This window comes from Salvelinus sp. IW2-2015, linkage group LG3 (assembly GCF_002910315.2).
Source record: "Salvelinus sp. IW2-2015 linkage group LG3, ASM291031v2, whole genome shotgun sequence".
Lineage (NCBI taxonomy): Eukaryota > Metazoa > Chordata > Actinopteri > Salmoniformes > Salmonidae > Salvelinus > Salvelinus sp. IW2-2015.
The window spans coordinates 7,037,818-7,058,661 of NC_036840.1; the positions used below are offsets into that span (position 1 = coordinate 7,037,818).

The following is a 20,844-nucleotide window of genomic DNA, read 5'->3' on the forward strand; positions in this document are numbered from 1 at the left end:
TCCACTCCTCCCCTCTTCTCTTCTCTCCTCACCTCTCCTTTCCTTCCCCCTCTAGCTCAGCTGCATTCCGTCCAGGAGGAGATGGACTCTCTGGAGGAGGAGAAGGAGAGTGAGCTGGGGGAGGTGCAGGAGGAGCTGAGGTCTGCCCAGGAGGAGGTGCTGGTGCTGCAGCAGGCGGGGGAGGAGGCAGCAGCGGAGAGGGAGAACGACATCGCCTCCCTGCAGGAGGAGCTGTGTCGTCTGAGGGCCGAGCTGCAGCGTCTCCGCACCACGGCCCAAGAGTACGAGCTGGAGATCACCACCCTGCGGGCCGAAATCAGTATGAAGAGCATGAGGAGGGAGGGAGAGACTGACGGTACTATCATACTATATACTGCACTAACCCTGTATCTAACCCAAACTACTAACCACTACAGTACCACACAAGCTGCAACACTACTTAAATCCCTTTCACAAACTCAAAACACAACCATTCCACACACCCATTCCCTGCCCAACCAGTGCACCACTCCATACATAACACTGGAGCAATGGAAACCAATCGGACATGAGGAAAATCCCAGTCAGGTATACCCATTAATACAACACAGTAATATAATCCAGTTAAAACTCTAGGCCGGATCCAATAGAAACACTAGAAAGTGTTCAGGTTTTTACAGACTCAACAGGTCCAGTTGGCAGAGAGGCCTTCTTGGCAGCAGAGAATTGTGGGTAAATACGAGAGTCGGGGACTCATCGTCGTGACTCCAGGGTTGCCAGATTTGTCTTTATCCGTCTCTGTTTCTGTATGGACCTCAGAGAGATCATGTCAGTATCCAGTAAAAAACACTTCGACAACGTTTAGAGGATTTATTAGTGTTATTGATCGCAGGCTCATGGTTATTGGTGAAGTCACGCATGGAGAGTTCAAGGTGTCACCACTATACTGTTAGGATAATATGGTAATGACACAGCACCACCGTGTGTACTCAAACAAGAGGGAGGAAGGCCAACAGCCTCTGTTTGGGTTTGATGGGTTGATTCTCTCGTGGTTCCGCTAGTCCGTAACGATCTGGGTAGATTCCCTTTCAGTTTTAAGGCCCCCCCTTTGTTGGATAGGATGCAGAACTCCTTGCATCTTGATTCGCAGGTGCCGCCAGGGTAGTTTATGACTCTTGTGTTAGATGTGTTGAATGAGAGCTGCAGTTGTTTTGAGTGAACGAAGAGATTGTTGTAATGTTGTAGTTTTGTTAGAGTGATAATTTCTCTATTGTTGTATTGTTATGCTGAAAATGAGACCCTGGTCTTGATGGGTTTCCCCTGACTAAATAAAAAATAAACTAATAATTCTACCTGATGAGTAACAAACTGTGTAGGAGGAAATGAGGATCACAATTTGTCTTGGCCTCTGTAGGGATGATGCAGACTGAAAACTGATTCCTCCTTTAAACACTCTCAAGTTGAAACCCCTCAAGTCCAGAAAGCAGGCGAAAGCTTTTAAAAGTTTTACTGTGTTCTCTGTCTCGATGTGCTCATTTGTTACAGCTGCGACTCCTTTATTTGAATTGAATGCTAATTAAGTAGAAAAACAACTCTGCCCTACACAAAACCAACCCAATAGTAGATATAAATGAATTGAAGTGCCATTTTTCCAGAGCTGCTTTTTTCAATTGGTTATTTTCAGAGGAGAGCCTGGGCGGTCTGGGTGGTGTGTGTATACGCAGCGGGCGACAGGCAGACAGGCAGACAGACAGACAGACAGACAGACAGACAGACAGACAGGACAGACATGACAGACAGACAGACAGACAGGACAGACAGACAGACAGACAGACAGCAGACAGACAGAGACAGACATGGACAGACAGGACAGGACAGACAGACAGACCAGACAGACCAGTTGTTGTAAACCTCTCTTTCTTGGTGTTTTTCTTCTGCTCCCTACTTTATGTGATGCAGTATAATGATGACATAACATATTATCTAGCAGAATGAGTAACACAGGGTACTTGATCAAAGCTGTCTCTCTCTGTGTGTGACCTTATTATTATTGGCAGTTCACATACTCTATCCTCGGCATCTCCAGTCTGTGCATGACTTCATTAGCCTGTCTAATGTAGCAGGGCTAATGCCAGAGAAAGAGGAGAGAGAGGAAGGAAAGGAAACTGAGAGGGGAGGGAGAGAAGGTATTGAGACAGAATTAGGATATAAAAAGTAAAAAAAAGTTAAACAGGATATTCAGAAAGGGAAAGATGGAGATTGTGTGCAAAGTATATCAGTGTAGGTCGTAAGTGTACATGTTACCTCAGCCGGTCGACATAAACAACCAGTCAGGCTGTTTATATATAGCCATTACGATCAGATCTTGAAACAGGAGAGTTGGCATACTCTCATACCCACACAGCACCATACTACACGTTCAGTATAGACAGACATCTCCACACAACGTTTCTCAATGGTATACACAGCTCACACCACACACACAACATATCACACACACAACCACACACAACCACACACAACAACCACACATCACACACCACATACTACACACACCACACACAGCACACACACACACACGTTCAGTATACACACGATCGTTTCAGTATTGCACCACACGTCACACGCATGTTAGGTATACACACATGTAAACACGTTCAGGGTATACCCATCAAACTCAGAATTATACCTACACGTACACCGAGTATACAACAACAAGTTACACAACACACACGTTCAGTATACATACATACACACACATACACACCACACACACCTTCTAGGACTTGCACACACACCATACACCCTGTCTCAGGTATACACCCATGTAAAACGTTCAGGTGATACACACACACACACGTCACTGTGTTCAAGGTTACGTACAACGTTCAAGGTAGTGCCACACCACGTACACACTCTCTCACGGTTGCACAACACTTTCTAGTGTTATAAGCAACACACATGCTATATCATATACAGCTCATCACTCAGGGTATTGCACACACGACACAGCGTGCAGTGATCTAACACAGACACACCGTTCAGGCTGTACGTACACACGTGCAGGTATTACACACACTTACACACTTTCAGTAATGCACAGACCTATACACACGTCAAGTTTTACAGCACCGTACTTCACTTAGGATATCACATTCAACACACACGACAGCAACGTATCATAGGCCACTCATGCACACCATACTACTACCACATGACAGTTCCAGTCATACACATCAGCGTTCAGGTTACGATCGCATCACACGACAAATTTCCAAGGTTATGCACAACACCACACATTCTTCTCATGGTACATACACACATCGTTCAGTATGCACACACACCCTACAGATTCAAGTATATCACACTACCACACCATTCAGGGTATACAGCCACGACGTTCAGGTTATGCACAGACGATACCACATTCAGTATACAGCACCCACACACCACACCACACACATACCCACACAACCACACACACAACCCAACACACACACACACACACACACACACACACACACACACACACACACCACACACACACACACACACACACACGTTCAGTATTGCACACACACATGTTCAGTATACACACACGTTCATATCACAGACATACACACGTTCAGTTATGCACACCACACCACACACATTCAGTTATGCACACAAGTTCAGGTATGTACAGACATACACACGTTCAGGTATACACACACTTACACGTTCACGTATACACACACATTTAGGTATACACACACGTTCAGTTATACACACACACACGTTCAGGTATACACACACGTTCAGGTACAGACACACACAGTTAGGTATACACACACACACAGTTAGGTATACACACACAAACACACGTTGCCCAGCAACATTACAAACAGAATTCCTAATTATAACACCTGTAAGAGGAGCTCTTTGGCGCTATAGCGCTGTCGTGTCTAAAGGTATGCTTATACTTGGTTCTTTTCATAGTGTTTCCTCAACTCTCCCACACTCATTGACCACCCTCATCCAGGGGAGGATGGAGCCTCTCAACCAACACCAGTGTGTCGTTAACAGTATACTGCAGCTTCCTCCACTGTCCCTGTTCCAGTCTCCATCTAGTCAACCTCCGCTCGCAAACACATTTGACCGCCCTCCTTGAAAAGTACCAACCGATTGAGCTGTACAAAAGGATCCAATTGGATAGCTTTTGTTGCTGACATTTCAAGCTAGTTGTGGGGGGAGCTTACGTCACGTTCTTAACTCTGTTACACTTGAACACATTTCAGGGCTATATCTAAACTAATATGTTACAGGGCCGTGGTGGAACCAACGCTGTCCAAAACCTCAACTACCTTCCTCGCCATATCACACCCTTTCCTGTGGAACCTGTTACCATGACTACTTATTGTTAACATGGTTCAGTGCGTCAACTTTCCCACCCCAACACACACACACCCAAGACAAAACACCACACACTAATGTGACCCTGGGAATGTGTGTGTTCCAGGTGAGGTAACCCAGCTGACGGCGGAGTGTCATACCATTTCAGACGAGTGTCAGACCCTGAAGGACGAAAACAAACAGCTGAGCCTCAAACTGCAGCAGCTACAGCGAGCCGGGTGAGTGGCCGAGCCGCCTGTCGATCAAGATGCCGACCAATCAGTCACAGCCTCTCTATGTCTGGAGACCCCCACATTGCTCTACAAAACTACTGTCTGTTTTTTGTCTGTAGATAATCTATCATAACTTTTTGTCTGTGGTCTGATGTAACAAAAACAATCTGTCAGTCCACAGACAAGACAAGATCACACAGGTAAACATAAGAGTATTTTTAATGCCTTCTGAATTGTTAAAGCCTTTGTCTCCTCCATCTCTCTCTGTATTTCCGAGACATTTCTTCTTTGATCTTCTGTATACACCCTCTAACATAACTAGGAGGCCTATGTGTGTATTTGTGTGTCTGTGTCTGTGTGCATGCATGTGATTGTGCACCTGAGAGTACACCAGATGTTTCTTAACCCGTTGGATTGAAAATATATACATAATACAGACAGCACAAAAAGGCAACACCTGTTTATAAACACACACACACACACACACACACACAAACACACACACACACACACACACACACACACAGCCCAGTGAAGATGACTATGAATAACTCACAACTGAAAGGAGGAGGCTATCTATTAGATAATGTGCAGTCTACCTCCTACCTCCAACCATAGGCTAGTACCTCCAACACACAGACACTGACCTCTCCCTCTCCCAAACACACATACACACAGACACACACACTGTTTCATAGCCGATCTCTCCATGGTACACACACCGATCCAGAGGGCTAATGTCCTGCGGCTGACAGTGGCACGTTGTCAAAGAGTTCAATACTCTTCGAGTACTCTATGTACTCAGTGAGTATTGTATTCTTACATAACATGTTCCCTATAAACCCTCCACTCTCTGCTCTCTGGTGTCACCACTCTGATCAAAGGGGATACAGAGACACAGGAGAACATCTCCATTTGAGCTCCATGTAAACAGACCTGATATTGAGGTGGTTATACTGTATATGGCAGGCTGCAATAGCACAGCAGAGCACTGCGGGAAGTTAAGAATCTTACTGCAAGAGCGTACTTAGGTCTGGTTTCATTTCACCCCCTAGACCCTAGCCCCTCTCGTCCCCTTTGAAGTGATTGTTTAATGTGGGTGAGGCCTTAGGAAACAACAATGTTTAATTCCAGGATGCATAGACTAGTAAGGACGCAGCCTGTGTATGTACTGTATCCTGACATAGTTTATTTCCTGTTTTTGAAAGATAACTTGTTTCTTTTCGGGAACTAGGTTTGTGGCGACATCGTATTAGGATGGAAATGTCATTGAATTCATTCTCAAGTCCCTTTTCCAACCCAGATCTACTCAAATGAAAAACACGACACATTTATCCAACGTTAGCCTCAGAGAAAGAATCGGACTTATTGGCAGAAGTAGTGACTCATGTTTTCCCAGAATGAGAGAGGAGAGAGGTGTGGTAGGTTCTTCACAGTGTTGCACTGTAATACATCACACTGAATATTACTTCAATGCACTCTAGTCTTCTACACTGATAGTGCTCATCCATTCTTAAGCTTCAATTATTTATGTTCACTCTACCGATTCACAGAATGTGTGGTTTTGTTTTAGCAAAGTACTCTGTGGTGTAATGGCGTGATCTGACCATATAAGCTGTTATGTCATGAATGTTTAAACTCTGGGAGAGTTGTGAGTTGTGGTTGACCCAGGGGACAGAGTTAAATATGTTTAAACTCTGTGAGAGTTATGGTTGGCCCACAATATAACTTTCTCCCAGTGAATAAAATATGCTGAGAGGGAATCAGTAATGCGACGAGGACTGCACTGCGGATTTCAACAACACCACAGCAAACACACACACACACACACACACATACAGATGAATGATGCTTATAAATTGCTAATACATTGAATGATCTCTCTGGATGACAGCTCCAATGATGTCTACCTGACCTTGAGAGGGGAGGGGGACGAGGACCAGAAGGATGAGGGCGTTGGGCAGGATGAGGAATCAGTGAAGGCTGGAGGCTACATGACCCTGTCTCAGACCCAGGGTGGGCAGACCCAGGGTGGGCAGACCCAGACTGGGCAAGGTGGGCGCTTGGTGGATGCCTCCATCCAGAAGAACATCTCGTTCGATGGCAAGCCCATCACCAACTGGAACGGGGGACCCTCTGAAGTCTTCTCCCTACGAGACCAGCTCAAACTGGCTGAGGAGAGGGCCTCGCAAGTACAGAGACAAGTATGGACACAGACACATACAAGTCTTATAAAACAGAGTAAGCCAAATGTGATAATGAAAATGCTCTCTCTCTTTCTCTTTCTCTCTGTCTCTCTCTCTCTCTCTCTCTCTCTCTCTCTCTCTCTCTCTCTCTCTGTCTCTGTCTCTGTCTCTGTCTCTGTCTCTGTCTCTCTCTCTCTCTGGGTCTCTGTCTGTCTCCCAGTGTGAGGGGTTGAAGGGGGAGCTTGCGGAACTGCAGGGGCTGTTTGACTGCAGCCAGAAGGAGAGGGTTGAGCTGGAGCAGGAACTGCATCACTGCAGGGTGGAGCTAGAGAGGCTGGGCGGCAGGAAGTCACAGGTGAGAGGTCAGCGGTTGGAGGGAGGTAACTTTGGTAACGATGGCCTCTTCTGTGTATGAGTTGGTGAAAACAAGTGTTACTATAAGGGGACACTACACATGTGCTATAAGAAAGGTTATGGTGGTGAAGGAGCTAGTTATGAGGTAAGTAGAAGGGAACGAGAAGACAACTATACACAAACACACCTGTATTTACAGTACACTTGAGTAACTGTGCACTAACTAACCCATTGTCCTCAAGCATCAAGTCTGTCTGTCTGCCTGTATTGTGTGCATGTGGGTCAGTAACAACAGCTCAGTCAAACAGCTATGTCTCATGGAATCGTGACTTGTCTCTCGTCCTCTTTCTACCTCCAGTCCTCTCTCTGCCTCCAGTGGTGTAGTCAGTTATTTTTGTGTCCTCGACTTTGGTCCCTGGCTTCTTCTGCCCTCAACATGCATTGCTTCAATGGCGGTGTGTTTCTGCGTCCTGTCGCCCTGTCCAGTGTCTGTCCCCGTGTCCACCTAAACAATCCAGTTCCTATCCTCTTTCTCTTCCTCTTCCTTTCTGATGCCATCAAAACCAGGAAGTGCTGAATCAGAGTTTTGTTGAAAACTGAATAACAAAAAGGACAAATCAACCCACATGTTATTATAGTGTACAAATGTGCGCTTATAAGCAAGCCACTCTACCCTTGATGATTTGATTGGGTGTACGTGGTCTCCTTATCAAGGATTTGGACATAGACCATCCAGCCTGAATACCACAGCAGTTCATGTCACTCACCTGTCCTCCATAGTTGTAGTTTCTCTTGTGACGAAACCCCCCCACCCACACTGCTGGGCTGCCTACAACTCCCAGGGTTCTCTCTGTCTGAGTGACCGTTTGAGTGACAGGCAGCACTTTTCAGTGTTGGCAGAGATCTTTAAATGACAAGATGGAACCATTACACAAGTTGTTCATCTGGTCTTTAACCATCTTTGATGTGCTCTAATGCCATGCTCTTTCTGTTTCTCCCCCTCCCTTCATCGTTGCCATGGCTGTGTTTTGTTGAAAACTCATATTTCTAAACGTATTCACATTCATATTGTCAAATCTGTCTACCATAACCACCCTTCAAAACGTTGCGCAATATGGTTTTTATTATCAATCTGCCTGTCTCTTTATTTCTTTCGTTCTCCCTCTCTGTCACTCACCCTCTCTGTCCTTGTCTATTGGTCTCTCTACCTGTCTATCTGCCTGTCATCTCATTTATCTACCTCTCAATCACCTCATGATGTTTTATTTACATATCTGTTGTCTCTTCATCTATCTCTCCACATGTAATTCTTTCATTTTTGTCTCCCTTTATTATGATTTGTGATTTCTCTCACCACCTCCCTCCTCCTCTCTCATGCCCCCACGCTCCCTTGTTTTCTCCCCAGAACTGCACTCCTCCGTCTGAGCCCCCTGTTCTCTCCATCCCCTTCATAGGAATGATTGTAATAATGGCCCTGATATGGTGCTGGTGGGAGGAGCTGGCGTCCTAGAGGGGACCAGGTATGGGCATGCCCTTTCTTTATCTAGAAGAATCAAATATAGTCAACTCTTATTTCCTCTAGGAGAGGCTGAATATCTGTTGTAGATACAGATTATTCAGCCTCTGGCTGTGGGTGTGCCTGAATGTAGAATACTGCACACACAGAAATACTGTAGATTGCAAATGTACAGTATAGGGCCAGAACGCGTGGTTGCTGTTAGTAGTTAAATGTTATTAGAGTTCAAAGTACTGACAGTATTTGATCTGTTGTGGAAGGGTACCTTATTCCACTGACCTAAAGACTCTGATTCAAGCATAAGCGTGTGCTGGCAAGACCAGCTATTACAGTGTAGTAGACCCATGTCTTACAATGTAATATGCCCCTCTAAGAATCACGTTTCTCTTGATCTGTCAATCAAACTCAAGCTGTCTTAGAAACTCAACCTCTATGGTGAACAATAAACATCCAAAGCCACATTAACACCAAATGGGCTGGAACCAAAACGGTAATAGAGTGTTGCGAAAATACTTGACGGAAATCAGCGACTTGGCTCTCGTTGGGGTAAACTGGCTCAAAATGTACCGGGTGGTCTGCTTTGTTCCTCTGAAGGTGGGCCGTCAACCTTAGAGTTAGCAGAGTCACTGAGGCAGACAGTCCAATAACTCAGTCTCACCCAGCAGTCTCCAAATGCACCATTCACTGTGTTTACTATGACTCTACTGAATGGAATGGCTCCGATTCTAAGAATACTAAGAACTTGGCTTGGAACAGCCAAGCAGACGCCACACTTGAAAAGCTGCTAGTAAGAGAGAAATGAAAAGGAGAGAGAAGAGACTTTCACACTTGCTTGCCTGTTCCTTTGATGTTTTCGTCTGAGAAAGGTGGCTTTTATTTGAGTGGTCCGTCACACTTAGCCGAGAGAAACACAGTGACACGCGGCTCCTTTCATGTCTCCATTGGGACTGTGCAGAGATTACCACTAGAGCCAAGATGGATGACACAGCGCTGATGTCAACACCCACCGCTGCTGCCTGACCTCCACAGGCGGGACAGCAGCCAGGGAGCCAGGGAACTGGGGTTTAGATAAACCTTCTCTCCCTCCAACCTCCAGCCGGCTGAATGCTGTGTTGTGGTCAGCCTGCAGTGAGGCATAGCCCTGCAGTGAGGCCTGCAGTGAGGCATAGCCCTGCAGTGAGGCCTGCAGTGAGGCATAGCCCTGCAGTGAGGCCTGCAGTGAGGCATAGGTAGGCTATTTTGCAATGGACATTCCATCATGAGTATTTACAGTAGATTGAGTTATGTAGCTTTAGGCATTTAGAATGAGGTATGGCTATTTACCTTGGGAGATTTAGAATGAGGTATGGCTATTTAGCTTGGGAAATGTAGAATGAGGTATGGCTATTTAGCTTTGGGAGATTTAGAATGAGGTATTTGCTATTTTACCTTGGGTAGATTTAGAATATGAGTATTGCTATTTACCTGGCTTGAGATCTTAGAATGAGGTATTGCTATTTACCTTGGAGGATTTAGAATGAGGTATGCACCTTGGAAAGATGTATGGTATTTAGCTTGGAAATGTAGAATGAGGTATGGCTATTTAGCCTGGAGAGTTAGAATGATGTATGGCTATTTTACCTTGCGACATTTAGAATGAGGTTTGGGCTAACTTTACCTTGGACATTTTAGAAGAGGTTTGGGCTATTTAACCTTGGGACATTTTAGAATTGAGCGGCTTGTGCTATTTACCTTGTGCACATGCCTGATTGGAGTGTTGTCCTGTTTTATGTAGCCCTGATTGAGTAAGGGTTCTGAAACTTTAATGAGAGGGTCAGGTGTCCGCAGTTTTAGATGACATTGGCCACGATGTTTGTGTGTGTGGGGTCGAGAAGCTGTCTGCACACTACAGCCACACTTATAGGGGATCCTCTACTGGCTCCAGGGGACATCACTGCTAAACACCTCCTACTCTCTCTCTCTCTCTCTCTCTTCTCTCCTCTCTCTCTGCCTCTCTGCTCTCGTCTCTCGTCTCTCTCTCTTCTCGCTCTCACAGAACACACACCACACATCACACACCACACACCAGGACACACACACACACCACACACACACACACACCACACATTCACACACACACAACACAACACACAACACCACCACACACACACACACACACACAGCACACACACACACACACCACACACACAGGAGAGGAGAGAGAGATAACTGCGGCTAACAACACCGCAACACCACTCAAGTCTTCTCTCTTCCTCGATAGAGTGTGTTGGTTGGTTGTTGTGGGTCTGCTAATCCCAATTGGAGGCCTGTTAAATACTGGCCTGTAAGGCACAAAAGATTCCTTTTCCAACGTGGTGGTTGAGCGAAATGGATGTTGTCCAACTGTTGTGTTGAAGAAATGGATGGTCCAACGAGTTTGAAATAGTGCCGTGTATGGTGAGGAAATGGCGATGTGTCCAACGTGTTGTTGAGGAAATGGATGTGTCCAACGTGTGTGTTGAGGAAATGGATGTGTGCCAACCGTGTAGGTTGATGAAATGGATGTGATCCAACGTGTAATGTTGAGGAAATGGATGTGGTCCAACGGGTAAGTGAAAGGGAAAAAAAAAAATGGATTGTCAACGTGTGTGTTGAGGAAATGGATGTGTCCAACGTGTATGTTGAGGAAATGGATGTGTCCAACGTGTGTGTTGAGGAAATGGATGTGTCCAACGTGTATGCAAAGCGAAGTGGTTGTTTGAGCTACTCTGACCAAACTCGAGGAGCTGGTACGGTATGTGTGCTAAAACTTGAGCTGTCCTTATTGTGAATGAATAACCTCTGTAACCTTTGAACCCTGTCCTCTGTCCTCTTGCCACCAGGAGAGCGAGGGAGGCTGGAACCTGGTGGCGGTGGTTGCCGTGGCAGCGCTTGTAGTCCTGATAGTCCCCAGCCTTTCTAAAGCGTTTACCTGAGGTCTACACAGAAAGGAAGTCACTGTACAGGAAATGACTTTGCCGGTTGCCCATGGCAACATTGGCAATGCCATGCCCCTATCTCATGATGCCCCTGTCAAATCTCCTCCTCGCTTCATCTTCCAAGGAGGACTACATCGAAAACGGACATTTTCACCAGGAAATACAACACAACAAGGAAGTAGTCCCATACATTACTCAAGGAGAAATACATATACCTGTTTAAGCCACTCTAACGATAAGGACTGCAATATCTTATTTCTCTCTTTAAAGTCCTTCAGTTTGACTCAATCGGTTTCCCTCTCTACTACTCCTCTCTCTGCGCTTCTTTAGATAAACTTACGAGTTTAAGGGAACAGCATAATATAACAGGGACTGCCTCTGAGTTTGTGGCAGTACTGTGTCTGCGTGGGTGTCAATTGAAAGACACAGTTTAGCACAGAACATGTCTGAGCATTTATTGATTGGTTGATGGTTTGTTGTTTGATTGGTTGATGGTTGATTGGTTTATTGTTTGATTGGTTGATGCTTGATTGGTTTATTTACAACCTGTAAAGGTTGAGTTGGGAAAAGCTCATGCCTTATTGTTTTCCTTGCACATATCGAGTCACTGATGAGATGTTTCTCTTTCTAATGGGCACGTGATCTTTTCCCAGATCCTACCCCTCCTTTTGAATCACTTTGAACATTGCAAATGCGATTGTCTCTGCTACACTTTACGTGTCTTTACGGCTCACAATTTACTATTTTAACACTTTTCCTTCTGTTTCTTTTGTGGCATGCTCTTTTTACGCTTAAATTAAGTTGTGTGGAGGAGGGTTTGATTATATGAGTTTGATGTATTGGATGTTTGTCTCCTTTGTAAATGGTTATTTCTCTCTCTCGTCTGCATCTCTCTCTCTCTCTCTCTCTCTCTCTCTCTCTCTCTCTCTCTCTCTCTCTCTCTCTCTCTCGTCTCTCTCTCTGCACTTTCTCCTAATTGATTATTGGTTATATCTGTAGTTGTATGGAAACCACAACCATAATTTACACATCTATACAGGATGAACAATACTATATCCATAAATGCAACTTGGTGGTATTCAATTTGACAGTCCAAATGATTTCCAGCTAGATGTCTATTTTTGTAGCCATAGGAAGAATTTATCCCCAAGACTGAGGAGTTATTTAATGACTGATTCCACTGTGTTTGGTTCTGCTTAGAAACAGAACTTAACAAGGCTCGTTATTTGAAACAGAGAGTTATTTTTGTAAATAGACATTGTGTTTAAATGTTTTGCGTTATTTTTTAAATATTAATCGTCACAAGCATCCTGAAAAATTACAAACAATCAATATAGGTCACCAAAATGAAAAGTGGAGCCAGTGATGAAATATGGACCATTGTTTTCTAAGATGTGCATTTTGGGTGTTCTCTTACCTAGTCTTTTCGTCTTGTACTGTTTGCGTTCTAATCTCTGATATCTATGTTCTCTAACGATGATGCCCTTTTCTTTGTTGGCACGAAGCATACAGTTTATTCACAGGTTCTGCAACTGTAACTTGCCTGCAATGCATGGGACCTTTTCAGTGTCATTGCCGTAAGCTTGACACAACACATTCCAATGATAGATTGACCAAACAACAACAGCGATGTGACACTGTTGTCATGGAGAAGATGTCTAACCTTTACTCTGCCGTTTCGGCACCTACGGAGTGCACCGAGAATACTTTTTGATTCTTACTCTACTTTTGGCATGATTTAGCTACCGTGTAAATACATAGCAAGAAAAATAATTTCAACTCCTTTACGTGACCTGTGGAGCAAAATGTCAGAAATGCGTTTTGCATTGAGTTAGAACGGTGGTGTTATTTTAGAGTTAAATGGTCTTTGTCCAGGAACACACAACGACTATGACTGAGAGAGCAATCTAACAGCTTTTCTTTTCTAGAGGATCGTTTGTGAGAAACGTGTACAGAATGCAGTAAGCGTTATAGCTGGTGCCTGGATTCGTAGTGTGCTTTCATGACTGACAGTTAGTTGGCTTGTTTCATAGATGTATGTAGGCGAGCTAATTAACTTAATTGCGTGGGTGTGTAGGTGACAATACATTGAACGCGTGCTTAGCCAATATTCTTCTGTATTCCAATATCCCATTGTAGAGTTCTAGCATTATAAATATGTATAGGTAATTAGTGCTTCTAGTTTGTGCTATGAATCAATAAATTACTACTATAAGTATATAATATTTGTTTCAATACATGTTTCACAATCATAACTGTGTGATGGGCAATTGAACACTGAGGTGTAGTGAAAAACATGAACGCTTATAGGCTATGCATAGACTATTGTTTCCACAGTGCAGAGACAATATAAGACCTCATTGGTAGGTAAGTGCATGCTACAGTGTATGTAAAAAACAATATCTGTAGTTGTATTGTATTGTAAATAGGAAATCGTTTAGCACAGTTAAATAACATGGTTTGTTGATTTGAGAGCAGTTCTAGATTGAGTAGAGGGTTCTTTTTGAATTGACTGAACACAGCCAGTGCATGAGTAGTGTATATGTGTGAGACAGTAACATGTATAGATATGCATGTTAGACTTAGTAAACAACTTGCATGCCTATAGATGGGTAGATCTAGTTCCTGTAGTCACAGTAATTTCAGCCAATGTATTATGACCGTCTTCATGCATGACTAATCAGAATCATTTGTGATTTTTTTCTTACTATGTCAGTCTCTCTTAGTTGATTTACTACTTTACTGGGTTGTCACTCTTAATATTTTCTCTGGTTTCATACAGTCTCTTCTATTCTATCGCACTCTACTCTATTCTACTTTTCTTCTTCAGTTGTCTGGTCTCTACAATGAGTATAGATTTTTCGGGTATTTATCTTCACTTCTCTGCTGTGCTTCAAATACTGTAAAATCCACTGACAGTGTCCTTTTTTTGACCCTGCTTCTATTCCAGCATGGAAGCTTAAACAGTAAAAGCGAGACATATTACGGAAACTATTCCACATGTCAAAACAACCTGTGCTCTTAACTAGAAACTGGCTGCTGCTCACTGTATGTGATGATGTGAAGTTTGACCTTTGACCTTATGTAAAGCTGCAGCTCGTTCTGTATGTCTCTCTGTCTGGGTCTGTGTGACATGGCTACTGTCAATGTCTCTTTTATGCAGCGCTGATTCCGATGTTGCCATAGTCTGTACTACTGCACCTTGTCAGTCAATGTCTCAATGGGCTTTTATGGGTTAATGAGAATATTGTGAGTATTTTGGTAAATAGCCTGTACATTTTGTAAATGAACTGAGAAATAAAAGTAGTTTATCCTCATTCTATCTGTCTCTGTCTCTGTCTGTCTCTGTCTGTGTGTGTGGACTCAACTGGTCTCAAAGCAATGTTACTGTAAAAGAATGTTCATGAACATGCTGTCTCATATGAACATTCCTGATCAATGTTATTTTGACTTATTCCAGAAACGTCTCCTAATCTCAGTTTGATTGAATATACCACAGACATTTCTAAGTGAATTGCAGACTACAAGCTGTAGACAGATCAGTCCGATTTTTATTCGCTGTGTGACTGACCTGTTGACAGGTCAGAGAGGAGTTTCCAAAGGAACATCGTAAAGAGGAAAGATGATCAACACTCCCTGCATCGTAGCCCCCTGCAACCCTATCACACCCCTCTGGGTGCTTAACTGTCTCTCCCTCCTCCAGGGGTTTTATATATAGTTCCAGTGCTCAGTCTCAAGGCCTCTCACTCAGATCCATTACAAGTGAGGGCCGTACCTGATGGACACACACTATTCTCTACTATACACACGCTAATCACTATACTCTAGTCATTATACAGTTATGATACACACTGTAGTGCCTGTATGCATAATGTTAGCTGTGCACACTACACAATGTGTTCACATTCCAGGCATTTGGTCTATTATATCTCATGGACAGCATGTCTGCTTTGCATGATATAAGCTCATTCCCAAAATACAGCAAGGTTCACAGTCCAAGCATCCTACATTCAGAAAACATGACTGTACATGAGAAGACTACATGTGTACCCTATAACATGACATATCAGTGTGTAACTTAGTTGTTGTACAGTCCCTTCAGAAAGTATTCACACCCCTTGAGAGAAATGATTTTTTCCCCCCACATTTTGTTTTGTTACAGCCTGAATTTAAAATGGATTAAGTAGAGATGTTTTTGGCACTGGCCTACACACAATAACCCACAATGTCAAACTTTTTTTTTTTTTTTTACACATTATAAAAAATTCACAGCTGAAATGTCTTAAAAAAATATAAATGCATGTTGCATTTATATTTTTGTTCACTATATATATTTACCTGTATTATTTCCCCTAACCCTATCACCCTTCCCCTAATTGGAGTAAACTAATGGACAACACTTAGGCTTGTACTTCCAGCTTATACATACTATATACATTCCATGGATACAGTATATTTTACATCAGTTATCTTTTGTTTGTCTTTAGTCCCATCTTTCAGCTACCCTCAACCCCTCCCATCTATCTATGAACACCATCCATTTTGGGATTTCTATTTGCCATATATTTTTTCAACTGTGCTGTGATGTTTCACAACAGTTCTGAACTTTTCTATTCTCGTAGCTTCTACAGATTGTAAATTAAAAAGATCAACATTTTTAGTAAGAGTAATATTATATCATTGATCAATTGATTATGGCCTTTCAGATCACCCAGCAGTGCTAAATGCAGAGTTAACGCCAGGTAAATGTTGCAATTCTTCAACCATTCCTGAACCTGCGACCCAAAACAAGCTAGATATGGATAGTGCCAAAACAAATGATCTAATGATTATGTCTCTGTTATGGGTATGCTTGTAATCATTAAGGACGAGTTTTTCACGACAAAAAATAAACAGAACGAAGCTAAGCACAGGCAAAATCCTAGAGGAAAACTTGGTTCAGTCTGCTTTCCACCAGACACTGAGATTCCCCTTTCAGCAGGACAATAACCTAAAACACAAGGTCAAATCTACACTAGAGTTGCTTACCAAGAAGAGAGTGAATGTTCCTGAGTGGCCGAGTTACAGTTTGGACTTAAATCTGCTTGAAAATCTATGGCAAGACCTGAAAATGTTTGTCTGGCAATGCCCAACAACCAACTTGACAGAGCTTGAAGAATGTTGAAAAGAATAATGGGCAAATGTAGCACAATCCAGGTGTGGAAAGCTCTTAGAGACTTGCCCAGAAAGACTCACAGCCAAATGTGCCAAAGGTAATTCTATGTATTGACTCAGGGTGTGAATATTTATCTAATAAAGATATATTAGTGTTTTTTTTTTTTTTACAAATATTAGAATTTTATTTCTACTTTGACATTACAGAGTAGTTTGTGTAGATTGTTGACAAAAAAATACAATTAAATCTATTTTAATCCCACTTTGTAACACAACAAATTGTGCAAAAAGTCAAGGGGTGTGAATACTTTCTGAATGGGCTGTAAGCAGTGCTTACTAGTTAATGTAGACATTTCAGGTGTTYTCAGGCATTTCCTTCCCCTCAGRAARCAACATTATGGAAGACRTGAGTCCAGTGAGTCTCAGACGCYRTGTTTGAGAGCTCAATTACATGTTGATGCTCTCTCTTGCTGACTGAGGTGTGAGATCACCCACACAAGAGGGGGAGAGATGTAGATATTTTGGGCCTACTGCCTCTGAGTGTGTGTGTGTGTATGTTCCCTTGTGTCCCCCACTGTTTAAGCTTACTCTCTTATAGGGGGGTAAATGAGTCAACATCGGCCATTACAACTGCATTTCTGACTCATACAGAGCAACCCTGTCCTAGATGGCAATGCTGACAATTGGCATTCAAAGTTGTAGCACACATAATTATGATGAAATTATATTATTTGAAAGTACAAAAAGTCACCTTTGTGTTGCCAGATACATTTTGAACTTGTGTATTTCGTTTTTTTGTAAATACTGAAGATCTGACTGATATCAAGGTAGAATGTTGGCTAAAGAATCATACTCCTCACGTTCTTTGTTACTCTAGAACTCTGATGCAACCATTCTATTTCAGCAAATTTATCGGTTGCCAAAATTCTAGAATTTTGACAATGTATATTCCGAGAAACGGAACCGAACAGAATGATAAATTGTGCTTAAATTCCTTATTTACAAACTGATCTGATCAAGTGTGTTACAATGACTCCTGATAAATCTTACTATTTGCCTGAAATCCACAAACTGGGCAAGGCTTTTTAAATGTTCAAAATTCAAATTGTCTCCAAAAAATAACTCATGCATAAATGTAATATAATTCAATAATAGGAAAGAAATACATGTTTCTTTGTCTCCTAATCAACACTTGACTTACAAATCTGTCTTCTGGATGGCTGCCCTCAGTTGTCCACATTGTGAAGAAGACATTCTGGGTGTCTGAAGTGTCTGCACCAAGGGCCCAGGCTATCAAAGACTGCCTGGAGCTGAAGGACATCCAGTCTTACTTGGTGCTGGACGTGTGGGAAACTAACATGGAATCCCTTCAGAAGGGCAGTGTCCCTCTTGCTGCCTCCGGCCAACCTGGCCACAGCCAACCTGGCCACAGTCAGAGCTGGAGAAGGGAGAGTCGCCCTGACCTCTACTGCTACTCCAGGCCCAGCCATGGTGAGAGGCATAGGGGGAGAGAGGTGATGTGGTCTGGCTTCTCTGACGAGAGAAACAGCCACCAGAACCATGACTCACTGCCAGTGCAGCATGAAGAGCTCCAGAGAGAACCAGCAGGACCTCTTCTCTCAGCTGTCCAAGTCCCGTAAGAGGATCAGGGAGGGTGGGGAGGACCATCAGGCCATCCCAGACTCCAAGAGTAGCAGAGTTGAGCACCCCACCCACAGCATTGTGCGCCCAAGGCATAAAAATGTCAGACTTTTTGATTCATGAAATGTTATGCATGTTTTTGTTTTTTACATTTGCCATGTTTTGCCAGTATCTTTGGTAAGAATTTTTATAAATGTCTTACCTGTTCTTTAACTCTTGAGTGTCTGTGTGTGTTTTATTTTTTATCACGTATTGTTATGCGTATATTAGTGCAATAAAATAAAAGTTGTCTAACGAAAAAACAGATAGCTGACTAAATAAAGGAAACATCAACATTATGCATCTTCATAGGGCTTTGGGCCACCACGAGGCAACAGAACATATTCAATGTGCCTTGGCATAGATCCTACAAGTGTCTGAAACTCTATTGGTGGTATGCAATACCAAGCTTCCACGAGAAATTCCATAATTTGGTGTTTTGTTGATGGTGGTGGAAAACGCTCTCTCAAGCACCGCTCCAGAATCGCTCCAATAACTGTTCAATTGGGTTGAGATCTGGTGACTGAGACACACACACAGGCTCACACAGGCACATACAGAAACACACACCAACACACACACACTTTAAACCCCTGCTTCTTTGAGACTCGTCTTTCAAAGTCACTGAGATCTCTTCTTCCAGCCATTGTGGACAAAATAATGAACAACTGGGCTTTTTTATACATGACCCTAAGCATGATGGGATGTTAATTGCTTAATCAATCAATCAATCAATCAAATGTATTTATAAAGCCCTTTTTACATCAGCAGTTGTCACAAAGTGCTTGTACAGAAACCCAGCCTAAATCCCCAGAGAGCAAGCAATACAGATGTAGAAGCACACTGGCTAGCAAAATATCCCTAGGAAGGTAGCAACCTAGGAAGAAACCTAGAGAGGAACAAGGCTCTGAGGGGTGGCCAGAATACTTAACGCCAGATTGTTCTTCAAGATGTTCGAACACTCATAGCTGACCAGCAGAGTCAAATAATAATCTCAGTGGTTATAGAGGGTGCAAAAGGTCACCACCTCAGGAGTAACTTTCACTTGGCTTAATTAATTCAGGAACCACACCTGTGTGAAAGCACCTGCTTAATTTACTCAAGTGTTTCCTTTATTTTGGCAGCTACCTGTACATTGGCAATAGGCTATACTGCAGTTTGCAAGGTTAGAGCAAGAATGTATAGAAACTGCAAGATAACTAAAACTGATATGAATTATTCTGTGTAAGAAGTCTCACTCCATGTGTTAATTGGCCCGTTAATTGGCCCGTGTGTGTGTGTGTCAGTGAGTGAGTGAGTGAGTGAGAGAGAGAAAGAGTGAGTGTGAGAGCGAAAGAGTGAGAGTCCGAAAGAGTGAGAGAAAGAGAGCAGCATGGCCTGATAGTGCTCTGTCGTTCTCTTCAGTAAAGCATAATCTATACATGCACATGTGCCATGTTCTCTCTGGGGTGGTACATTCCAAAAGCCCCCGACATTAAGCTTAAGTCATATATTAACAAACTGAACAACCCTTTAACTTTTGAAACGCCTGTCAACCCAAGAATCCTGTATGATCTTCCTCTTGTTAATTAATTAAGCATCAAAAGCTTGTCATGTGAGTTTATTTATCATGTTTAAAATATATATGTTTGACAACACAATGCTGCATCAGTGGACATATGAGTGACAGCAAGAGTAACCCTGGCTGGTAAAGGTTGGATCTATTGAAGATGCTGGCATCATTTTCCCTTCATGGTCCAATTGTTATTAACGCCCGTTAGGCCCTGGTCACCGTTCACTTTTACAACAACCGCAAAGCTCCGTCCCCCTCGCCCAATTTGGAGAGCCTAAAAATAAAGAGAAGTGTCACAACTGTTATGGCGCCCCAGGGCCAATCGTTGACCCCCTTCTCTTATGTTACCCAATGGTGTTGCCTCTCGCTATCTCCGTCTGATTAGAGAATACCCATCCTGCAGTTGTATATGGTCATGACGGGGGCATTCCAGGGAGTCCAGGGGCCTGACGCGAGCTTCAGGGGTGCCGAGCTTTTTAAAACCCTGTCCTGCCTAGAGCTTCATTTAGCTACTCAAGTGTAACCGACTTCACCAAGCAGGCTGCCGCCGCCGACATCGTAGGGCTACTAGCGGTCCTGTGCTGTCCATTGTACAGACAACGCGTTCATCTTTCTACAGTCTATTCTTCTTCCGTGCCAAGGTGTCTATTAGGATGCAGCTACCACTTTTTTTCACTATTCTGATACATTAAAAATCAGGGGACCGTCCACGTTGGAAACGATAAACGGATTAAACGGACAAGCTCCACTCCAATCACAAGTACAAACGAAAATCTCACTTACTCTTTCTTTCATATTTTTCCAAGTTTTACAACTTTTTTCACGGCCAGTGCGCAAGCTTGGCACTGGCGGGCAAGAAACA

At 43.2% G+C, this 20,844-nt stretch overlaps 1 protein-coding gene across 1 annotated transcript in view; it reads left to right on the forward strand.

The window, feature by feature from the left end:
* The window catches only part of LOC111949971 (sarcolemmal membrane-associated protein), a 21,225-nt gene extending 8,702 nt beyond the window's left edge, over nt 1-12,523 (forward strand). Inside the window, exons 3-7 of the mRNA XM_070436521.1 lie at nt 56-355; nt 4,478-4,589; nt 6,478-6,787; nt 6,990-7,124; nt 11,501-12,523. Coding sequence (XP_070292622.1) covers nt 56-355; nt 4,478-4,589; nt 6,478-6,787; nt 6,990-7,124; nt 11,501-11,593 — 950 coding nt within the window. The 3' untranslated portion in view covers nt 11,594-12,523. The remainder of the gene's footprint in view (nt 1-55; nt 356-4,477; nt 4,590-6,477; nt 6,788-6,989; nt 7,125-11,500) is intronic.
* Nucleotides 12,524-20,844: the final 8,321 nt, after the last annotated feature.